Source organism: Rhinolophus sinicus, chromosome 7 (assembly GCF_057876585.1).
Source record: "Rhinolophus sinicus isolate RSI-liver-muscle chromosome 7, RSI-T2T, whole genome shotgun sequence".
In the NCBI taxonomy this organism is placed as follows: domain Eukaryota; kingdom Metazoa; phylum Chordata; class Mammalia; order Chiroptera; family Rhinolophidae; genus Rhinolophus; species Rhinolophus sinicus.
The window spans coordinates 1,731,042-1,750,247 of NC_142507.1; the positions used below are offsets into that span (position 1 = coordinate 1,731,042).

Genomic DNA, 19,206 nt, shown 5'->3' on the forward strand with positions numbered 1-19,206 from the left:
CATGTTCTCGGGGAAAATATTTTAATCATCACATGAATGTGTTCATTCAGAAACTATTAGAAATTACGTAAGAGAAGACAGATAGGTAATTATGTTAATAACTTTGGGAAGCAAGATGTTCAGCATGAGATAGAGGTAAATACAGAAGTAAAGCCTCGGAATTCTATGCCTGAATTGGAAATAGTTGTACAAATTTATAATTTAGTTTCTCTTTAAAAAAAAAAAGTCTTCCTGGTATCTGTCTACTGAAAAGTCCTAGAAACATGGGTGACAATCAGCACAGAGCAGCAGCCCAGCCCCGGACTGTGGTGTCAGGGGCCATTTCCTGATGAGCAGTGAGGCTGTGTCGTCTCCAGTCGGGGCCGAGAGCAGATAGAATGAGCCTGGGCGCTGTCACCCGCAGCAGGGGAGCTAGCTATCCAGAAAGCCTGCGCTGTGCTAGATGGTCTCAGGGACAGACTTAACAAGGCTCCCAGGCCCAAGTTCGGGTACTTTGAGCACCAACAAGAGCTCATCGATAGGGTTCACAGCAGGACTAAAAATAAAAGACAACAAACACACACAAAGCCTCATGGGTCACATTTAGAGAATAGTGGGGAACCCTCTTGATTTATTCTGAAAAATGGTAAATATAGGGGGAAAAATGAAACATTTTAACCTGCCTTTCTGTACAACCTTTATCTCACAATAAATAAACACTCGATGTGGAGAAGAATACTTCTCCCTGTAGCAGTATTCTCACTGATAAATGACAGCGTGAGAACCCCACTGTTTTACAGAACCTTAATAAAATAACGTACCTGGTAGCTATCAGTGGGGACTAACACCCCAGAAGACACAACTCAACAGTGTGAGCCTCCTGATGGAGTTACGGGCACCACCTATGAACCTGTCTTACCAACAATTCCAAATGCCACCAGAGTATCTCTCCAGATTCAATGACCAGCTTACAGAAATCAGGAAATAAAGGTGGAGAGAGGAGCGTATTAAGTGACACCACAGAGATTTAATCACCCTACACTGACGGGAAACTTCTACAGGACAAAGTAGTCAGTTTCTTTATTGAATAAGTGCCAGGAAGGAAGGAAGGCTGGCTGGCTGGCTGGCTGGATGATGGATGATGGATGATGGATGATGGATGATGGATAGACGGGAGGAAGAAAAGGACAAACGAGAGGGAATGACAGAGGGAAGAAAGAAGTAAAAGGAAAAAGGGAATTTATAGATTGAAAAAGGTTTAAGAGACATTAACCAATTATATTTTTAAAGAGTCTTTAGAGATACATCAAAAAATTTACAGATGAAATAATCTGGGAGGAGGGAAAGTAGGTGGGTAGAGATGAAACAAAATTGGTCATGAGTTATAGTTGTTGAAGATGGGTGATGGGAACATAGAATTTTTTTAAAATACTATTTTATTTTTGTATATGTTTTAATTTTTCCAAGATTAAAAAGTCCATGGGTACCAGTCTAAGATGTCTGCAAACTGAACTGTATGGCACATGCAAGTGGTGAAGATACAGATTGGAATACAGAATTAGGCACCGAATCACTCGCGGGATGGCTGCAGTCCATGCTGCACACTACACCTGGGTCATTAGGGGCTGGTAGTCGTCCTTCACTAAAAACACTGACTTTTGAACACAAAGGAAATTCTGTAATGCATAAAGCATGAAAGTCGTGCTTCTTTCCTTCAGGTAACACAAGTACACTCTCTCAGATGTCTTTTACAACAACATTCATGCTTGTATTAACTCCTCTTTTAAGCCAGGGAAATCCTTTGATTACACGTAGAGGAAAGAGGTTAAGGGAAATCTCTCTCTCTCTCTCTCTCTCTCTCTCTCTCTCTCTCTCTCTCTCTCTCTCTCACACACACACACACACACACACACACACACAGGGAAGCAAAATTTGATTTGGAATTGATGATCAGATGGTGGAGTTCCTATTAACTGCATTATATTTCCTCACACAGGAATGAAAGTGGGCAAAACAGAATATCCTGGCTGAACTCTGCATCAGCTACCCACCTTATTATCCAGTTTTCTTGCTTCCATTTCAAACAAGACCACTCGGTTATCCTTTATTTCTTCAGCTGAAATCTATGAGTAAATAAGGCAAGTGAAAGAAAATACGTCTTAGGGATTCTGATAAACTCAGGAAAAAGTGATTTATTCTGTTATCTAATAGTATATAAAGTCTGCACTAATATAAATGAATTCTAGAGTGTTTAACAACTGCATTGTACAATTAAGAGATTTATCATTATATATTTTATACATGTGAAATAAATATTTTCCCAAAATGTGCCAAATCTGCATTATGCAACTTCCTTTTTAGATGCTGTTGACCAAACTGGATCGTCCTCATTCCAGTGAAAAATCACAGCCCTGGGAGAGTTCACAGCAGCAGCTACAGCTCAGCACGCATTGAGACACGTGAGTGAATCACACTTAGAGAACACTATCAGTTGAAATATCAGATCAATATTTTCCATCCAATTTCGCTGAAAGGCTTATTCTCCTTAAAAACACACGCTAGGCTATCACGGCCCCAAGAGCGTCCAGCTAACAACCAGTGACGTGCTCTGGGCCACAGAAGTCAACCTCCCAACAGGCCGAACATTCTTATGCTTCAGGAAATTTAAACTAGAGCAAAACAGCTGCTCAGAGAAATGTGTCTGCTAATGGCTACAGCCCTCAAACATGGCTCTCGGGGAGCCCGCCGTCCTTTCTCAGTCAGAGCTAAGTCAGAAAGACCACTCCATGCCAGGACTCCCTGCTCACGCTCTGGAAGCAGAGAAACTTAACCGCATGGCATTGTGTAACTTGAGACCTTAAACAGGGTGAGGCATACAATCCTTTGCCTGGGGCAGCAGTCAGCAGTGAAAACCAGGTGGGAGGTGGGAGGCAGCCCCGGGCTGGGGCCCTGTAGAGTGGAAGCCATTCTGGAATTTACGCTCCCTGAGGGTGATCGGCAACTCTAAGAAGGGACGGGATCCACCCTGCATGTCCCTTTCTTTCCGGCACACACATTTCCCATTTGTGGTTATGGGAAGGCAGGGTAGATGGAGAGGGCCACGTGGGATCAAGTGACACAGCACGGCTGTAGGACATGTGACATGTACAGGGTCTGCATGTCCTATTATGTACATCTTTGGAGGCCAAAGACAAACATCTTGTTACCGTAATGCTGCCCTTCCCGGCGGGTCGGCCATTTCTCAGCACCAGAGGTCGGGTCAGCTTCTTGCTGGAAACAATCTGTAACAATGGGAAAGTGATACAAAGTTTCGTGAAAACACAGAAACAAGTTGAGTATAAGTTTGCTTACAGTCACTAGAAATGGAAACATGAAGTGCACTCCTTAGAGACGGAGCCATTGTGAAACGCAGACACATTCAAGACCCACTGGAAACACTGCCAAGGCCCCAGGCCGGGCACATACACCCTCCCCACCCCCCGCCCACTGGGTCCCTTAGGAAGTATGTGCGCATGGACCGTCTTCCAGTGGGGGAAGAGTGTCAGGTGCCCAGTGCACACACCTCATGGAGCCGGCACCCCTGGCCTCGGGACACTCAACCAAAGGAACCCGATTTCTCAGCTGACACTTAACTGTAACACAGTCCCCACACAGTGTCATTTTGATTAAAATCATGTAGCAGGCCTGGGTACTCCCAATCAGGTATTTCTCTCAAATTCATTTTAATTCTGGCCACACCTTTCCCCAAAAATATGTGCTTCTCCAGTGTTCCTTTTGACACTATTTATCATAAAGTTTTAGAAGACAGATCAACTCCATACTGCCTTTGAGACAGAGGAAATGCCATGACCTCCAAGCAGTACAACATTGGAATATGAACTCTTAAAAGACAAATCTGAGCATAAATGCCACGTACTGAAATAAAAGGGCTCCTCCCCTGAAAGCCTTCCCCATTCTATACAAATGGCCGTGACCTCCCTGAGAAGTCAGACTGAGCAGGAGCAGACTGAGTCTACAGACACACCCCCACCCCGACCCGACTTGTCCTGTGCGGGAAAGACACTAATACAGGGCGGGGTTCCGGTAGAGGCAGGAGAGAGGACCCCGTGAGCACAAGTGGTCTGGGCGTCGGGGCCACACGCCAGGAGGAGCCACAGAAGCTGCTGCAGCTCTGCCAGCGTTTGTGGCTACAATGAGAAAACCTGTAGCGAAGGCTGTACCAGCCACAGGCAGCAGCTCCGGCAGTGGCGTCACTTACTGAAATGTCCACAGACACCCCAACTCCATGGGCAGTGAGCTGCGCCAGAAACACTCGGGCCTGCCCTCATGAAAAGTGACACCCATTCTGTAATGCTCAGCCAACCGCGCTAATGGGTGACTCGTCTTTAAAGTGATTACATGGCTTTCGACTTTAAAACTTAAGCTAATGAGCACTTATCAAAATGCCCGATTCTTTGCTTAAAATTTGGACACGACATTGTACGGCCATAGTATGGCCGTGACTTATACTCACTTGTCCAAGGGTGCATTCACACTCTCCTAAGAAGTCGTCGTCGCTCAGCTCGATAGTTTTGTTGTCGATGTCGTAAATGCCGAATTTCAACTTCTGAACCACTTCAAAGTAGTAGTCAATAATAAATGTCTTGGAAAATTTGGGACTCAAGCAATTCTTAATCTTTTCTGTGCGCTCAACCTGTACCCACCGTCAAAACAAAAAGTCTCTTCAGATCACAGGCGGATTGCATTTTAACATCCTACGTACTACATGTGAATAAATGCAGGCACGATAGCTAAGCAAGTGCCTGCGTATGTATAAAAAGTTCCACAATCAAGGACCAACTGCCCAAGAAACTGCACTAACAGATGAGGCGGTTTAATTATTTTAACATCTTTAAATCCTTCACGTGGTCAAAGGAGCAATTCAGCTCGCTTTTCACCTTCAGTGTTTCGCATTACCTCATACCACTGTTGCCCGCTCGTACTCAAAAACAGCACGCACAAAGGGTCCGACTTGGACCCCACGTCTTTGTCCAGAAGGTTGTCACAGGAGATGTTGAGCTCCACCTTCGTCACGCACTGGGCAGCCATCTCGTGAGCTGTATGCAAAGCAAGGGCAGGAGAGGCCAGTGAAATGGTGTCAGGAAGGCGCACGCGTTCCCGGTGAGGCCAGGGCACAGAACCTGCCAGAAGGGACTTTGCAGTGCCTCCCGGCAACTCGGATGCCACTGGCACTGCTTCATCAGACTCTCACCGCGGTGGGACTCATTTACTGCACGACATACAACGCAGTTTTTAAGGCAGCAAATGAGACGTACTAACCTTTTCACTTCACTGTAAATTTCACTGTAAATCGACATTCAGAGAACGTCGAAGTAGCACTCAGCTACAAAATACATTAAACTACAACCTTAATTTTACTTTTATTTGTTTATGTAACAAAATACTAAGTGAGATATTTAGTGTTTTCAAAGAGTTTATGCTAAAACCCAAACTCAGAATACAAGACCCCAAATACATTCCCCTCACCCCCACCCTGTACAGCGGGGTTCTCCAGTGGAATCCCCGGGAGTTGTCACAGCTCCTTGTCACAGTCCCCCATGCAGACACACTGTGACTGGATTAGGGTGCAGCCCGGGCCTCGTGTAGACAGGGCTCACAGACCCATGTTCTACGGAGGTTCCCGCAAACAGGCGTGGCTCCTCTTTCCTCAAGACTCGCCAGAAATACCAGTTAGCCTGACTCTCCAACCCCTTTCCCCCCACCTCCAGTCAAGATATGAAGAGGACAGAGGATGAGGCAGAGTTTGTGGGGGCTGGCCTGGAGAGGGGACACAGAGCTGAGGGTGAGCGTTCGCCTCCCTGAACCCAGGGAAAGGAAGGCAGTGCATTCCCGGGGGGGTGCCCACCCAGCGGGCTGCCCCAGGAGGTAGGAGGGCACCTCCTCCCCAGAGCGGAGGCAGCGCCCCTCGAATGTGGCCTCTGACGCCCTGTGCCCTCCACCAGGGATTGGCTGAAATTCTGGGACAGCAGGAACAAATGCACGCGTCACCCATTATTCAAATGGATTTCTGTGCTGTACAAAAGGCCCTTGCAACTGAAATAAGCAGGATTACGATAGACCTTTGACAATGTCAAAAACAACTCACGTCTTGTAAAAACTCTTAATTACTAATGGACTCTAAAGCAGTGCAATCCTAATGTGTGTCAGATATCAATATTAGACTTAAGGTTCCTACATTAAGGGAAACTGAGGCTAATGAGATGGGTTTTGTAGTTGTAATAGCTGGAAACCCCCTTTGAAAGCAGCGCTGTGTGTGTCCTGTCACAGGAAGAGAAGCTTTCCTCAGTGTGGAACAAAACCCACACGTCCCCTGCTTGCCTCTGGAACCAGTGTCAGTTGTGTAAGCTTGTTCTCTTGCGTAAGGCAGCTCAGAGCCTTGTGCGCCGCACCTCAGCAGTGGATGGACTGACAGCGAGCCGCGCTCCTGAGGAACAGCCGGTAGAGAATGCTCAGCTCGCACCCAGGCAGCCCTCAGATTCCCCAGGACGGGGAGAAGCCACAAAAATGAAGATGACGTCTGCACGGAGTCAGTCGCACCACAGGGAGACATGGCACACGGGACGAGCACGGCTTTGCCTGAACGTGCTCAGACAGGAGCTGCAGACACAGCAGCAGCCAAGCACAGGTGAGTCCGCAGCAAACGGCTGGCTGTGACATTCCCCACTGCTGCCAGGATACCCATTTCCTCCACTGGCAGCACTGCCCCTGGAAACGACTCTGAAAGCAGCCCCATTTTTATCCAGACACCATTAGGCTGAATGGCAAAGGGAAGAAATGACACAAACACGGGTCTGGAGTTGCCACCAGCAGTGTCCTGGAGGATGCTGCTGCTTCCGTCCTGTGTAATTACCAGCGTGTGGCACACAACCTGCACAAGCGCAGTGGGGCTTCTGTTCCCATGGAAGAAAAGACAGCAAATGTTCTGTGCCCTTGGAGTGTGGGCAGCAGGAGCTGTGGCCGGGCTCAGCGAGCAGGCCGAGGAGGGCACGTGCAAGTCACCCCGTGTAGGTGTTTTACTCCCCAAAGAGCAGGGTGATGGCGAGAAGACAGAAGAAGCCCCGGACCAGACCACAGCTTCTCCGCTGTACAGATTCCTTGCTGGACAACCGTTGGGTTTCCGGAATGCAGACAACCCAGAACTACATGTCCGCCGGCCCCCATCAGCCTGCCTCGGCCTGGCCAGTCGCTTCACGTCTCGGGCCAGTGCGCATCCTGCCGCCGTCCTCTCTCGTCACATCACGTTACCACTTCCGATTAAGGACGACGTGGCTGGCTGCCCAGGGCTCGGTCGCAGGTGCCCAGCCTGCCTGACCCAGCAGCTGCGGCCTTGAAGCGCCAGCTGCTTCACGACGTCACGCAGCTCAGAGCCCTGTACACTGTGGCTCTTCCTCCGTGAAGCCGCGCGACGCCCCTGCGGGTGGACGCGGGGACGCTGGTCTGCACTGCGGCCCCCGCGTGCGTGGCCCCTCAGCCTCTCCACGGCCGTGAGCTGCAAACAGGGCCCCTTCCCCCGGAAGCACAGTCTGGCACAGGTCACCTGCGGCAGAAACAGCGATGGCTTTGGAGGCAGGATGCTTCAGCCCCCTTTCTCTCCCACCCTGGAGGGTGTCAGATTTGCCAAATCAGCCCCCTGAACTTCAGTTTACTCGTCTATCAGGTGAGGATTAAAAACTCCGACAGTGGGCGTGTGTAGCTTGCTCAGCACATACGAGACACTGCTGGGAAAACTGCAGCAATTGTTATTAACTGCTCAGATGTTTCAGTCGGGTGTCTCAGCACAGGTGGCTTATGACTAATAGTAGGACAGAAAGACCCCTCTCCTCCTCGTTTGGAACCCCCATAAAAGAATCTCCGGGATTTACACGAAGTTAATTTGCCAAAGCAGTCAGCCTTGAGGACACGTAGGTGCTCGTTTTCCTAAATCCTCTCAGAGGTAACCTGAGCCACTGCCCAGCTGGGCACAGAGGAGGCACCAGTGACAGTGCCTTGTCACTTATCCTCAAACAACTGCGCGCCAGTGCCTTCAGTAAACGTCCACAGTGAGCTACAGGATGAGGAGGTTGGCGACAGTGAAAGTTCCCAGAGGCCCTTCTGGTTCTAAGGCGTGCCTCCCTAACTGCTGTGCTGTTGTCAGGCTGAACGCGGGCAGGGGTAGGCTGGGGGCCTGGCATGGACCCGGCCGCAGCCGCAGTGCAAGCCCTCTGCCGTGCCCACTCCAACAAACGCGGGGAGGGTGATGCTGCAGCAAATCCAGGACATGCTACTCTGCTTGGCGGTCCGGGCAGACCGACCAGTGCACACAGTAGGAGATTCGTGTGCACCCACTATTATGGCAAGGACGGGGTGGGGGCCCTGACACGGCAAGAGAAGGCCCTGGCGCACCTCAGAATCCTGTTGGGCGACCCATTCACTCAACAGTTACTACCGTCTTCTGGGTGTCCTACGTGTTGGGGTGCAGAAAAGGCAAAATCAGTAGCTAGTGATGTATGCTAGAAATGGCATAGGGCAGTGAGAAATCGCGTGATGCAGACGTGGGCAGGGTGCCCTCGGAGCTGGAGGGAAATCTCCTAGAGGGGATGCCCACTTTCACTGAGGATGAAAACTCTATTCCACTGGGAAGAACTGGCATTCATGTTGCCCTTGCTGCTGGGTTTTCCCTTTGAACTGGGGAGAGTGGAGACTGGGAAAGGAAAGTTAATAATTCCGTATATCTGGATAAATTTTCATTTTGCTTTTTACAATTTTCAAAGTGCTTCCAAATAATACATTGTCCTCCGAACCTTACATAGAGACCTGAGTGGATCAGGCCGGACAGGGTCACTGCTGTGTTACCAGGAAAGAGGTCAGTATGGCATGCTATGGCCATCACAGTGAGGCTCCAACGTCTGGGTTGCCCCAGGATACGTTGATAATTTTCAGCACATTGTTCATTTTCAAAAGAATGCATAGTGCCTATTAGAAAAAAAAAAAAATGAGTTTCTCAAAATAGGTTAAATTACTCACCTGAGAGAAACAAGCTAGTAAATGGCAAGGCCAAGGTAAGAACCCAGATTCTTTCCCCTTGGGCCATAATGCTCTGAGGGCCCTGAAGTCTCTAATCGTTACTTAGTATCACAGAAATATTCTCTAATGGATTTCCTCACGGCTTTTTGATTAGTGTATCAAATGTAATATTCAGCTTGATACAAATTAATGAATACGATCGTAAAAATTATGAGATTAACATTTAGGCTACAACTATTAATATTTTTCTAAAACAAATGAAACCAGAATAACCGTAGCATGCCACAGGGGTGGAGGAATTGGATGGTTGATATTTACCTCCTAGCAGTTCCTCTTCCAGACAGCCCACTAGACTGTAAATTACTTAAGGCAAAGGAAGCACTTTCTCCTTCCGGGGTCTCCACACCCAGACCTGTGCAGGGTCCCAGCACCTCAGTGGTTCCTAAGGGCGCGGCTGGGCCATCTTAGGGCGCAACAGCGATTCTTGGTATCCAGACTCAGAGTGAAAACCTTGTGCTGAAGGAATCTACAGTGAGCTGCCTTGCATTTAGTAAGAAAGTGATGCCCACATTTTTGTTTTAATTTCTGCCAAGAGATACTAGAAAGGGGAAGAGGAGTTACGGCAAGCATTACAGCACACACACAGACAAAAGGAGGTGTTTTCTTTTCTTTGTGAGAAGGGACCAACAGGAAGGGTCTCTACATCAGAGCTACAAAAACTGGCCTGCAGCTCTGTGGGTACCACACGTCCTAACTTCTCTAGGCCCCAGGTTTTCCACTGTTACATGTGAGCTGAGTCAATCACTTCTACGCTTCCTTCCAGATAATGTTCTATGACTCATGTAATCACACTGAATGTGGACCATATTTAGAAAGTGGTACTAGGGGGGGGAAATTGTTTTTAAGTAGAAATGTATCAGGAAATTTATAAGAACTCAAAAAAGAAAGAGAAAGAAAAGGATAAGATTTTCAAAATTCAGCCTTCATCTTCCACGCGAAAAAGCTGCATCTGAAAATATATGTATTTAGATGCTTTCCCATTAGTTAGGTACCTTTGCTTGAAATTGTATTAAAGTCCCTACCCCCAGGTGACTTGAAAAATAATGCTCATCAACAAACAAAACCGAGGGCCTGGTCCATGCAGCCTGACAAGGAAGCGAGTTTTCCTACCCGCCATGGACTCTGGCACTGTTAAACCCTCAGGTCACGTCATGGCAGCAGAAGGAAGCAGCTTGGGCCACCATTTAAAAAAAAGTAAATTTCCAGATTCTTGAATTATTCTGACTATAATCTCAACAGTAATACTATTAATGATACCTGCATGTTCCGAACTGGGGAAAGCAGGAGTTAATACAACAGTGTTAACACACAATCAACTCTTAATTTTAAAAACAAGAAGTATGTGCAATCTTACCCTGTCCTCATTGCTACAAAGGGAGCGATTAGCTAAGGCCCCTTCCTTGGTTTCGCTAGAAAATCCCTAAGATCCGTTGATCTGTTCTGCTTCATGGCAGGCCCGAGTTCACTTAACACGTGTTTCAGGTTACACTACTTTTCTAATCCCTCGGCCACAGTACATACATTTTAGAAATGTCACTGATTATATTTTCGAGCCTACGAAGAAGAGTTCATCGTAGGGGCACCCAGTGAGGGAGGTGTTAATAAAAGTCAGATGCAGTGACAGCACCTCAATGTTGCCTTGCTTTACCTCCTGGCGTCTTGGCAAAGTTAGCTACCAAGTACCCGTCTGTGAAGTGAATTATCTTACCAAAAACTGCCGTGATCAAAACCAGAGCTGCATCCCCTGGCAGAAAATTCCAGCTGTTCCACAGGAAAGTTTTACAATCACATGGCCTGAGTGAAACTGCTGCCATCTGTGCACGGGCAGGCTGGGTGCGATACTGAGGCACGTCCACCTTGGAGACCACGTTCCCTGGGGTCCCCAGTCCCCTCCCAGCACCTGGCAGAATCTCCCAGAAGTCAGAACTTCTCACCTGCCCAGATTATCCAACTATGCCCAATTCTCAAAACCAAGGGCCTCCTTCGCTCCTTGGGCAAGACAGGCATGTCACATTTGTCACTGTCATGATGAACAATGATATGAAAATTCTTTCAGTTTAGAGCAGCAGCAGCAACGACGACTTTGTTCTCAAGGCTTAAGCGTGTATGTTGAGCAAGGACTGTTGAGATGTTTATACATTTCCTGATTTCAAGAAATTTGTTTCATGGTTGCTTAGCACATCCATGTCAGCTGTGTTTAGCTTCCAGGAAACCCCTTCACAGTCTGCCCTCAGGAACAGCGACTACTGCTGTTCATTCACTCCACACCCCTTCAGCAAATACAGGCCACGGACTGGGTGGGGCATGGCTCTGAGGTTAAGAGACAACACTTGAACAAAACACAAATATCGCTTAGGAGGCTCCACTGCAGGGAGACAGACAATAAAGAAGGTAAGTACAGTGTATGCCAGGCGGTAGTAAGCGCTAAAGAGAAAACTAAAGCAGGGAAGGTGGGTGGTAATTTTAGATAGTTTCACACCGTCAGGAAATACTTGTTCTGATTTTCACTTCTTTTTAAATAATCCTGACCCCTAAACCGACGAACATGTGGACAGGCAAGTTCCTCTTACCGCTGCAGAGATGTATTTTATTTTAACCTGAGCATCACCTGAGAGTCTGGAGGTGTGGAACCAAACGTCAGAGCACTGAAGGAGCCCGATGGCAGCGCATATTACAGCCACACTGTGGCTTTGACAATTTTCACAGGAACCAGACACAATACCTCCGCTTGGTAAGAGGACGTTTCAAAACTGATTTGCTAAAATGAATATGTAGTATTTCCTTCTCTTTTTCATGGGGAAACTATATTAATATGCTATCCATCTAATTTATATTGGTGAATTTGACCATTACACTAATTTTATAATGTCTTTTTAAAAATTATGATTGCATACTGGTAAGCTGTTATATATTAAAAGAATAAACAGCCTCTCAGCCTCTCCAGAAGAATCCCAATACCACCCCCCACCCCAGCTTCTTCGAATGCATTTAGGCCAGCATAATCAGAGTAAAGGGAGTTATCATTGTGGGGACAGAGCCCGGAGTGTAATTTCCAGGTTCTCGCTATCACGTGGAAAGGTGCTCACTGGGGTAGTACATGGCCATCAACTGTGATTGGATGGCCATCAGCTGTGACTAGTTGGCAGTCAGCTGTAACCAGTGAGCCATTGGCCACTAATATAACTGCTGTGGCTACGCTAGCAGCGAATGGGGGCTAGCGAGAAGATGGTGGCTGAGCTGGCAAGCGCGGATTGCTGTTAGGATGGTGGGTTGCGGACAATGTGGCTCCTGCTTCCTGTGTCTCCAACCCAGCCGCCAGCGAGAATATAGTGGTATGACTCCCCTACCTCTGGCTCTGTGGGTGTTCCTTTTTGGCCTCACCATATCCTGCGTTCTTATGCGGGGAGCGGGACCAGAGGCCCCGCGTGACACCCCGCGTGATAATCATGATGTTACCAAAATGTCTACATAATGTCTACTTTTAATAATCATATCAGACACTTAAATAATGTAGTTAAGTAAGTAAAATCTATGATATTTTACTTTTAGGTGCTAATTCAAACCTCCTCCTGAGCGAATCTTTCAACAACTCTTGCAGCAAATAGCCTATGATTTATTTGAACTTTAACCTCGATTAGCAGTCCTTCCAAGACAGGTAAGCATGTGAAGGGGAACAGTGATGGGGAGGCAGCTAGCCTGCAGGGTGACGGTAACAGTGGGTACCTTAAAGGAATGACCAGGTTTGGACTCCTCAGACTCGCTGAGGACCAGCAAGGAAAGAGGCAGGCGCTGCTCAGAGAGCCACCTAAGGGTCCACGCTTTTGAAGAACAGTGCTGGCTCATTACAAATCTCTGAAGGTCAAAATGTTATTTAATTATATTTTACATCCAGTGCTAACTTTCTTAGTTTTGCCGACAGGGAGACTTTCTAGCATAATAAATCTCTGACTACAGAAAGTTTTGAAAAGGGGGCAGAAAATGAAACTCTTAACAATAGTAGATGAAGCACAGCTATGTCTAGAGCTACATTGGCAAGAACTGATGATAGGAGCTGGGGTACATACGGCACAAACTGGGGAGCACAACAGATGCTGTAAGGAAACGTTCAGCGTAGGGCAGTGGTGATAGCACTGCAAAGAGCACAGAAAAGTTAAATACTTCCAAACGTGTAATCCTTAGGTTGTCTTAAAGTTATGTGGAAATGAAGATGGTTGTCTGTAAAGTGTTCACATTACAGGTAAAATTAGGAGAGGTGTCCAGTCACTAAGCAGCCCTTAAAAGCCAAGACCCCTTTAGATCCCCGTCCTAACACCTCCTCTCCTCCGCCATTCTTCGGGGCCTACGTCTGAGAGAAGACACCCAAAATGCCAAGGGCGCATGTCGCTGTGGGGTGGGGGCGGGGGGGGGGGCACCTGTCAGTCTGTGAGGCGCTGAAAGCGGGCTCCCCACCCATGCAGACAGCCTCAGCACGCCCGGTCCCAGAGGCTGGCCTCGGAATGTTTTCAGCCCACAGTGAAATGTGTTTTTCCAATTCATGAGCCAAAAGGAATTGCCTTAAAAAAAGTTCTCACAAAGACAAAAAAGTGGCCCAGGGTGCCTGCCACAGATTAAGTGTGGGTGTTGCTCTAATTGTTCTCCTTTCTTTTCGTTCCCTCTCGGCGTCCTGCACGGATGCCCTGGGCCCGGACAGGTTTTGTTGGACTGGCTGGTGGCGCTCAGAGCGGAGCACGCGGACCCCCTTCATGACAACGGCAGGACCGATGCACGGCGCTCACACGAGTGTGTGCCAACCCCTTTGCTAAGTGCCTTCCAAATACCAGCTGACTTCATCTTCACAACAACCCTCTGGCATAGGAGGTCCTTGATCTCCATTTCACAAACGCAGACAGGCTACGAGGTTGACCTGCCCAAGGTCACACAGCCCACAGACCTCGAAGCACAGGTCCGAGACCTCGGCAGCGTCTCATCCCACAGTCATGCGCTCACGCTAAACGCCCCAGAGCGTGTGCTGGGAAATCAGGGACCCGAACTCCAGCCCTGCTGGGACAGGACTGCAGCGGAGTGCCCTCCGGGGTGAAGCGGAACAATAGCAGGCGAGCTGGCGGTGCCGGCATGACCTGGGAGCACCGCTGTCCAGCAGCCGCGGGCCGCGGGCCGAGCCGTCTGGTCCCGTCCGCCCACCCGCGGCGTGTCGCTGGGGCGGCCACACACCAGCAGCCGAGCCCGCGGGGGGTGGCGGAGCGCGGTTCCCGGTTCCCGGCCGCGGGCGAAGCGAGGCCCACGCCGCCCGCCGCGCCTTCCCCGCCGCGCCGCCCTCGCGGAGCGCGTCCTCCGCGCGCTGCTGCCCGGACGGGCGCGGCCACCGCGGGCGTCCCCCACCCTCCCGTCCCGGCCGCGGCCTCGCGGGACCGACCCCCGGGGCGCCCGGAGCCTGCCCGGCCCGTCCTCGCGCTCCCAGCGCGGGGCCTGCCCTCCTCCCCGGGGTCCCCGCGGCGCCCGCGCGATGGGCCGCGCTCACCTCGGGTCTCGGCAGTGGGAGTCCGGCGGGAGTGGACACCACGCAGCACGTCCGCTGGGCCGCCTGGCTGCGGATCCACCGGAACCAGGCAGGTCGGGCGAGGCGGGCCCGGGGCGGGGACGGGGGTCGGGGCGGGGCCAAACGGACAGGGCGGGCCCTGGAGGGCGGGGCCAGGGGCGGGGCTGAACCCCAAGTTGACTTGGGGCGTTATTTGGTGCACCAAAATCAATTCCTGAGGGTTGAAATAATTAAAATATTTGAGAAAACTATGCCACTATCTGAACCAGGGAAGAATCAGCACGAAAGTAGTGAAATGCGCTCCTAACCATTCTCGCTTAGAGCACTTGCCTATGCGTCCTACCCGTCATTTTACGTCCTCAATTCCATAGTCAAAGAAAGGGTCAGCGTCTTAAGTATAAATTGATTGGTTTTAAATATAAAAGAGGACAAAGGATTTTTTTAATTACAGAAGAAATGAAAATGAAACAAATGAAGAAATAGTCTTTCCAACTAACAACTCTTTTAACTCAAAAAATGAAAACTAAATACATTTAAATAATCATATCAGTGAGGATGAGGATTCAGCACGTCGTGGATGCCTCCTGTGTGCCGAGCATTGGTCAAGACGTGTGACAAGCCAGAGACAGACAGAAGCTTCCACTCCAGAGGAAGAACAAACAATAAGTTATTAAAAACGAGTGAGATGATTTCGGGTAGCCACAGCTACCGTGAGGAAAGCAATAAGGGTGATTTGGGGATAAAGGCAGCTTACTTAGATGGGGGACAGGGAAGTTCTCTCTAAGGCTATTTGATCTGACACCTGAAAAATAGGAAAGAGCCAGTCATGAAGAATGTGTGCGCAGGGGAATGAATGGGAGCAGGGGCCAGCGCAGGCGGAGACCTGGCAAGTTGCAGGGGCAGAAACAAGTCCCTGTGGTGGAAACACGGGGGAAAGAAAGAGAAGAAGTGTTTTGTTTTTAGGAAAGGTTGGTAAAAACCACCTTTTTATGTCATGGTTGATTGTCTTTACATTAAAGTCCTCAGGCGCCACTAATTTCAATGTAAGTTTCAAACGTTCCGGAGTCCAGTTCCCATCCCTACCCTTCATGACCTTTGTCTCCACTAAATAGGAGGAAGTGGAGACAAGGAAATGGTTTATACTTTTAGTACCCAGTAAGCAATCTCATGTCAATGCGTAGTGCTACAGCTATTCAGAGTACTTACTCATTCTCCTCAAACTATCGTCTATATTCTGTTCTGTTGTTCCCATTCATTTACCCATTTACTCAACATATATTGAAGGCATACTATGTATCAGGTATAACCAGATTCTAGAAACAAAGAACAAATATATATGGGATGCACCTGCTGGAGATTTACATGGATGATAAAATGAACGAGATAGTCACAAAATCAACAGATCACACCAAATTCCATGTCTTAAAACTAATAGTAATTTATTATCTCATAGCTTCTGAAGTTCAGGGACTTAGGTGTGGCGTAGCTGGGAGGAAGGGAGGAGTGGTTCTGGCTCCTCCTGTCTCCTGACGCTGCAGTCAGGCAAGGGGCAGGGGTGCAGTCACCTCGCAGGGTGGAGGAGCCACTTCCGAGTAACAGTGGTGCAGTGCTGTTTGCTGGTGGGAGACCCCAGTTCCCGGCCATCTGAGGCTCTCAGAAGGGCTGCCTGAGTGTCTTAATGGCACGGCTGCTGGCTTCCTCCAGGGTAAACAATCCAAGAAATCAAGGCAGAAGCTCAATGACTTTTAAGGCTTAGACTCAGAAGTCACACACCATCACCTCTGCAGTGCTCAAACAGACCAGTCTTGATTTAATGTGGGAGGGGATTCCACAAAGGAGTAAATACAAGAGGTAAGGATCACTGCGGGTTATCTTGGAGGCTGGCTACCAGAGTCTTCTAATAAGCATTTCAAATCTAAATGCACGAGTAACACCTCTGACCTTTCTCCCCAAAGCTATCCCTCCCATAGTCTTCTCTATCTCAAGTAATGGCAAAGCATTCCTCCAGTTTGGGCGAGAACGTGTGGCGTTATCTTTGTCTCTCTCCTCTAACTCCATCCCCATCTGACCTGTCAGCTAATCCTGTCAACACTACCTTCAAATATATCCAGATTCTGACCACTCCTATCTTCCAGCCTAGTCCAAGCCAGCACTATTTCTTTCTAGATTATTCTAACACTCCAATAACTCCTTCCCTACTTGCTCCCTTTCAGTCCATTTTCAAATTAGATCACAAGGATATGTAATTTAATTGTCACACACAGTCATAGAGAATTGCCTACAAGGCCCTACACTAGTAGGGCCTCACTTCCCCTCTGACCTTATCTCTTGGTCCTTTCCTGCTTGCTCATCGCACTCTATCTGCAGTAAGCTTTCCAGTCGTGGAAATGCCACTGGCTTCCCCAGTTTAGGCCTCTGCACTGCCTTCCCCCCACGTGAAATGCTCTGTCCCCAGGTATCTTCATGGTTCACTCCCTCTTCTTTGGGTCTTCATTCAAATGTCCCCTCAGTGCGGGTCTTCTGTGGTCATCACCCTATTGAAAACTGCAATGCTTACACAGGATACACTTGTTATCCCTTCCTGCTTTGTCTTCTGCTGCAGCATTTATCAACAGTGTATCTTTGACTTATTTATCTTGCTTACTATCTTTCCCCAATTAAAGTATATACTCCATTAGGAATTCTTCATTCACATCTAGAAGAGAACCAGACATATTACAGATATGCAATAAATGTATAGAATGAAGAAATAGTACTAGCAATTGTAATAGACAGAAATCAGACATGTCATTGAGTTTATGGTATAGCAAAGGCACACATTCTTATCAACTGTAACTGCAGAATATACTCTAGATTAACAAATAGTCACAAATATGAAAATGAAATTACAAAACATGTCTAGAGCCATAAAGGATATGAAAGTATGTTGGGAGAATCAAGAACAGCTCCTCTGAGGAAGTGACATTTGGACTGAGAGCTGAAAGATGAATAGGAGTTAGCTAGGTAAGGACTAATGGAGTGGGGTGGGTGGAATGGGAAGGGATCCTGACAGACTGTCATATGGGGAGGTCTGAGGCTCACTGGGAAAGAAACGATAGTGTGCTTGGGCCAAAAAAAGAAGTACTGCAGACTTAAAGAGACTAAAGAAACATGACAGTTACATGCAATACATAATCAGGGTTTGATTCTGAGTGGAAGAAAAAATAGTTGATATAAAGAACAGCATTGGGACAATAAGCAAATTTTGTATATTAAATAATAGTATTCTGCCAATTTCCTGAATTTGATAGTTATGCTGGAACTAAACAAGAGAAGGTCTTTGTTTCTAGGCATAAAAAGTCATGCTATCTGTAATCTACTCTCAAAAGGTTCAACAGAAAACAATAGTAGGAATATAATATGCATATTGTATGTAATATATATATAAAGAAAAACAAATGTGACAAAATGTTAACAATGGCTGGATCTAGGTAAAGAATATATGAGAGTTCCTGCAACTAAGAACCTTTTTTTCTTTTCAAAATGAAAAATGTAATTAAATTTTCACTCTGGCTGAAATATCAAAAACTCAGTTTCAGGATTATCATGGCATCCAGTGGTGTAAACATATTATTGAGCAATATTGCGGTAGCTATTAGCGGAAATATGTAAAAGTGGTTCCCTCTGGGGGAAAAAGACTAGGGTTCAACAAAAGTTGGAAAGAGGATCTCTATATATTTTTGAAACATACTTTGAAAACAAACAAAATAGTAGTATCACTGATGTAATCCTAAAGAAATGTGGCTGATTTAATGGCACGTGGTGGAGGCAGCAATCATGTAGCAGCATTAGACTCATGGCTTCCAGTCTTCTCACATTACCTACTAGCTCTGTGTCCTTGTACTTCACAAGGAAGATCAATGAAATGAAAGTATGTGTCAGTACACTATGTATTAGTATAGCATTAAAAGTACTATATAAGTGCAACCTAAGTTTTATAACATCTTATGACTATCCTGCCTGACTGCCCATAAAAATTTTTCACGTAATCCAAACAGTTGGTACTCCGCTTGCGGCTTGTGCGTTCACGTAGGATTCAAGCCCTCCTCATCCCCTGCGAAAGCATCCCACTCCGGTGGGAAGGAGGACCTTGCGGAACACGGAGAGGGGAAACCAAGGGTGGGGGATGGGGCCGCACCGAACGTCCCACAGCACGCGGCGGGGGCAACCTGCGGCCCAGAGGCCGCCTCCCGGGTTTCCTTCCGGAGGCTCCTCGCTTCTCCCCGAGCACCTCCCCTCCAGCCGCTCAATCTCTTCCTCTCCTGCTTTACGTAAAGTAGTTCAGTCCCTCCTAGCATTTATCTCCCCAAAGGACCCCCCAGCACCAGATTCTCCCTCCCTTTGAAGCCAGCAGAGGACGGTCAGTAACAGATCATTTTTTTGTCTCGCGCACATAAATTCTCGGCTCTACTTCCGAACTTTCAGTTCCGTTCCGGTGATGTATGTTGCTTTGTGAAAAAACCATGACATCCCCAAAGACCGGGAACAGAAACGAGTCAGAGGCCGAAAGGGAATTCTCACCGACCCAG

General features: G+C 47.9%; 2 protein-coding genes and 1 long non-coding RNA gene across 4 annotated transcripts in view; 2 read left to right on the top strand and 1 right to left on the bottom strand.

Annotated features, from left to right (window-relative positions):
• CNGB3 (cyclic nucleotide gated channel subunit beta 3) overlaps nucleotides 1-2,111 on the top strand; it is a 138,013-nt gene extending 135,902 nt beyond the window's left edge. For both annotated transcript variants that reach the window (XM_088799336.1, XM_088799337.1), the window contains exon 24: nucleotides 1,976-2,111. The gene's annotated coding sequence lies outside the window, so the exon portion shown is untranslated. The remainder of the gene's footprint in view (nucleotides 1-1,975) is intronic.
• CPNE3 (copine 3) overlaps nucleotides 1-14,768 on the bottom strand; it is a 39,078-nt gene extending 24,310 nt beyond the window's left edge. Inside the window, exons 1-5 of the mRNA XM_074319048.2 lie at nucleotides 14,621-14,768; nucleotides 4,936-5,075; nucleotides 4,493-4,672; nucleotides 3,186-3,260; nucleotides 2,031-2,102 (exon numbers count right to left, since the gene is read on the bottom strand). Coding sequence (XP_074175149.1) covers nucleotides 2,031-2,102; nucleotides 3,186-3,260; nucleotides 4,493-4,672; nucleotides 4,936-5,067 — 459 coding nt within the window. The 5' untranslated portion in view covers nucleotides 5,068-5,075; nucleotides 14,621-14,768. The remainder of the gene's footprint in view (nucleotides 1-2,030; nucleotides 2,103-3,185; nucleotides 3,261-4,492; nucleotides 4,673-4,935; nucleotides 5,076-14,620) is intronic.
• LOC141568632 (uncharacterized) lies at nucleotides 11,691-13,981 on the top strand. The gene is made up of 3 exons (XR_012491814.2): nucleotides 11,691-11,833; nucleotides 12,652-12,757; nucleotides 13,793-13,981. It is a non-coding gene; the product is annotated as an uncharacterized LOC141568632 (long non-coding RNA).
• Nucleotides 14,769-19,206: the final 4,438 nt, after the last annotated feature.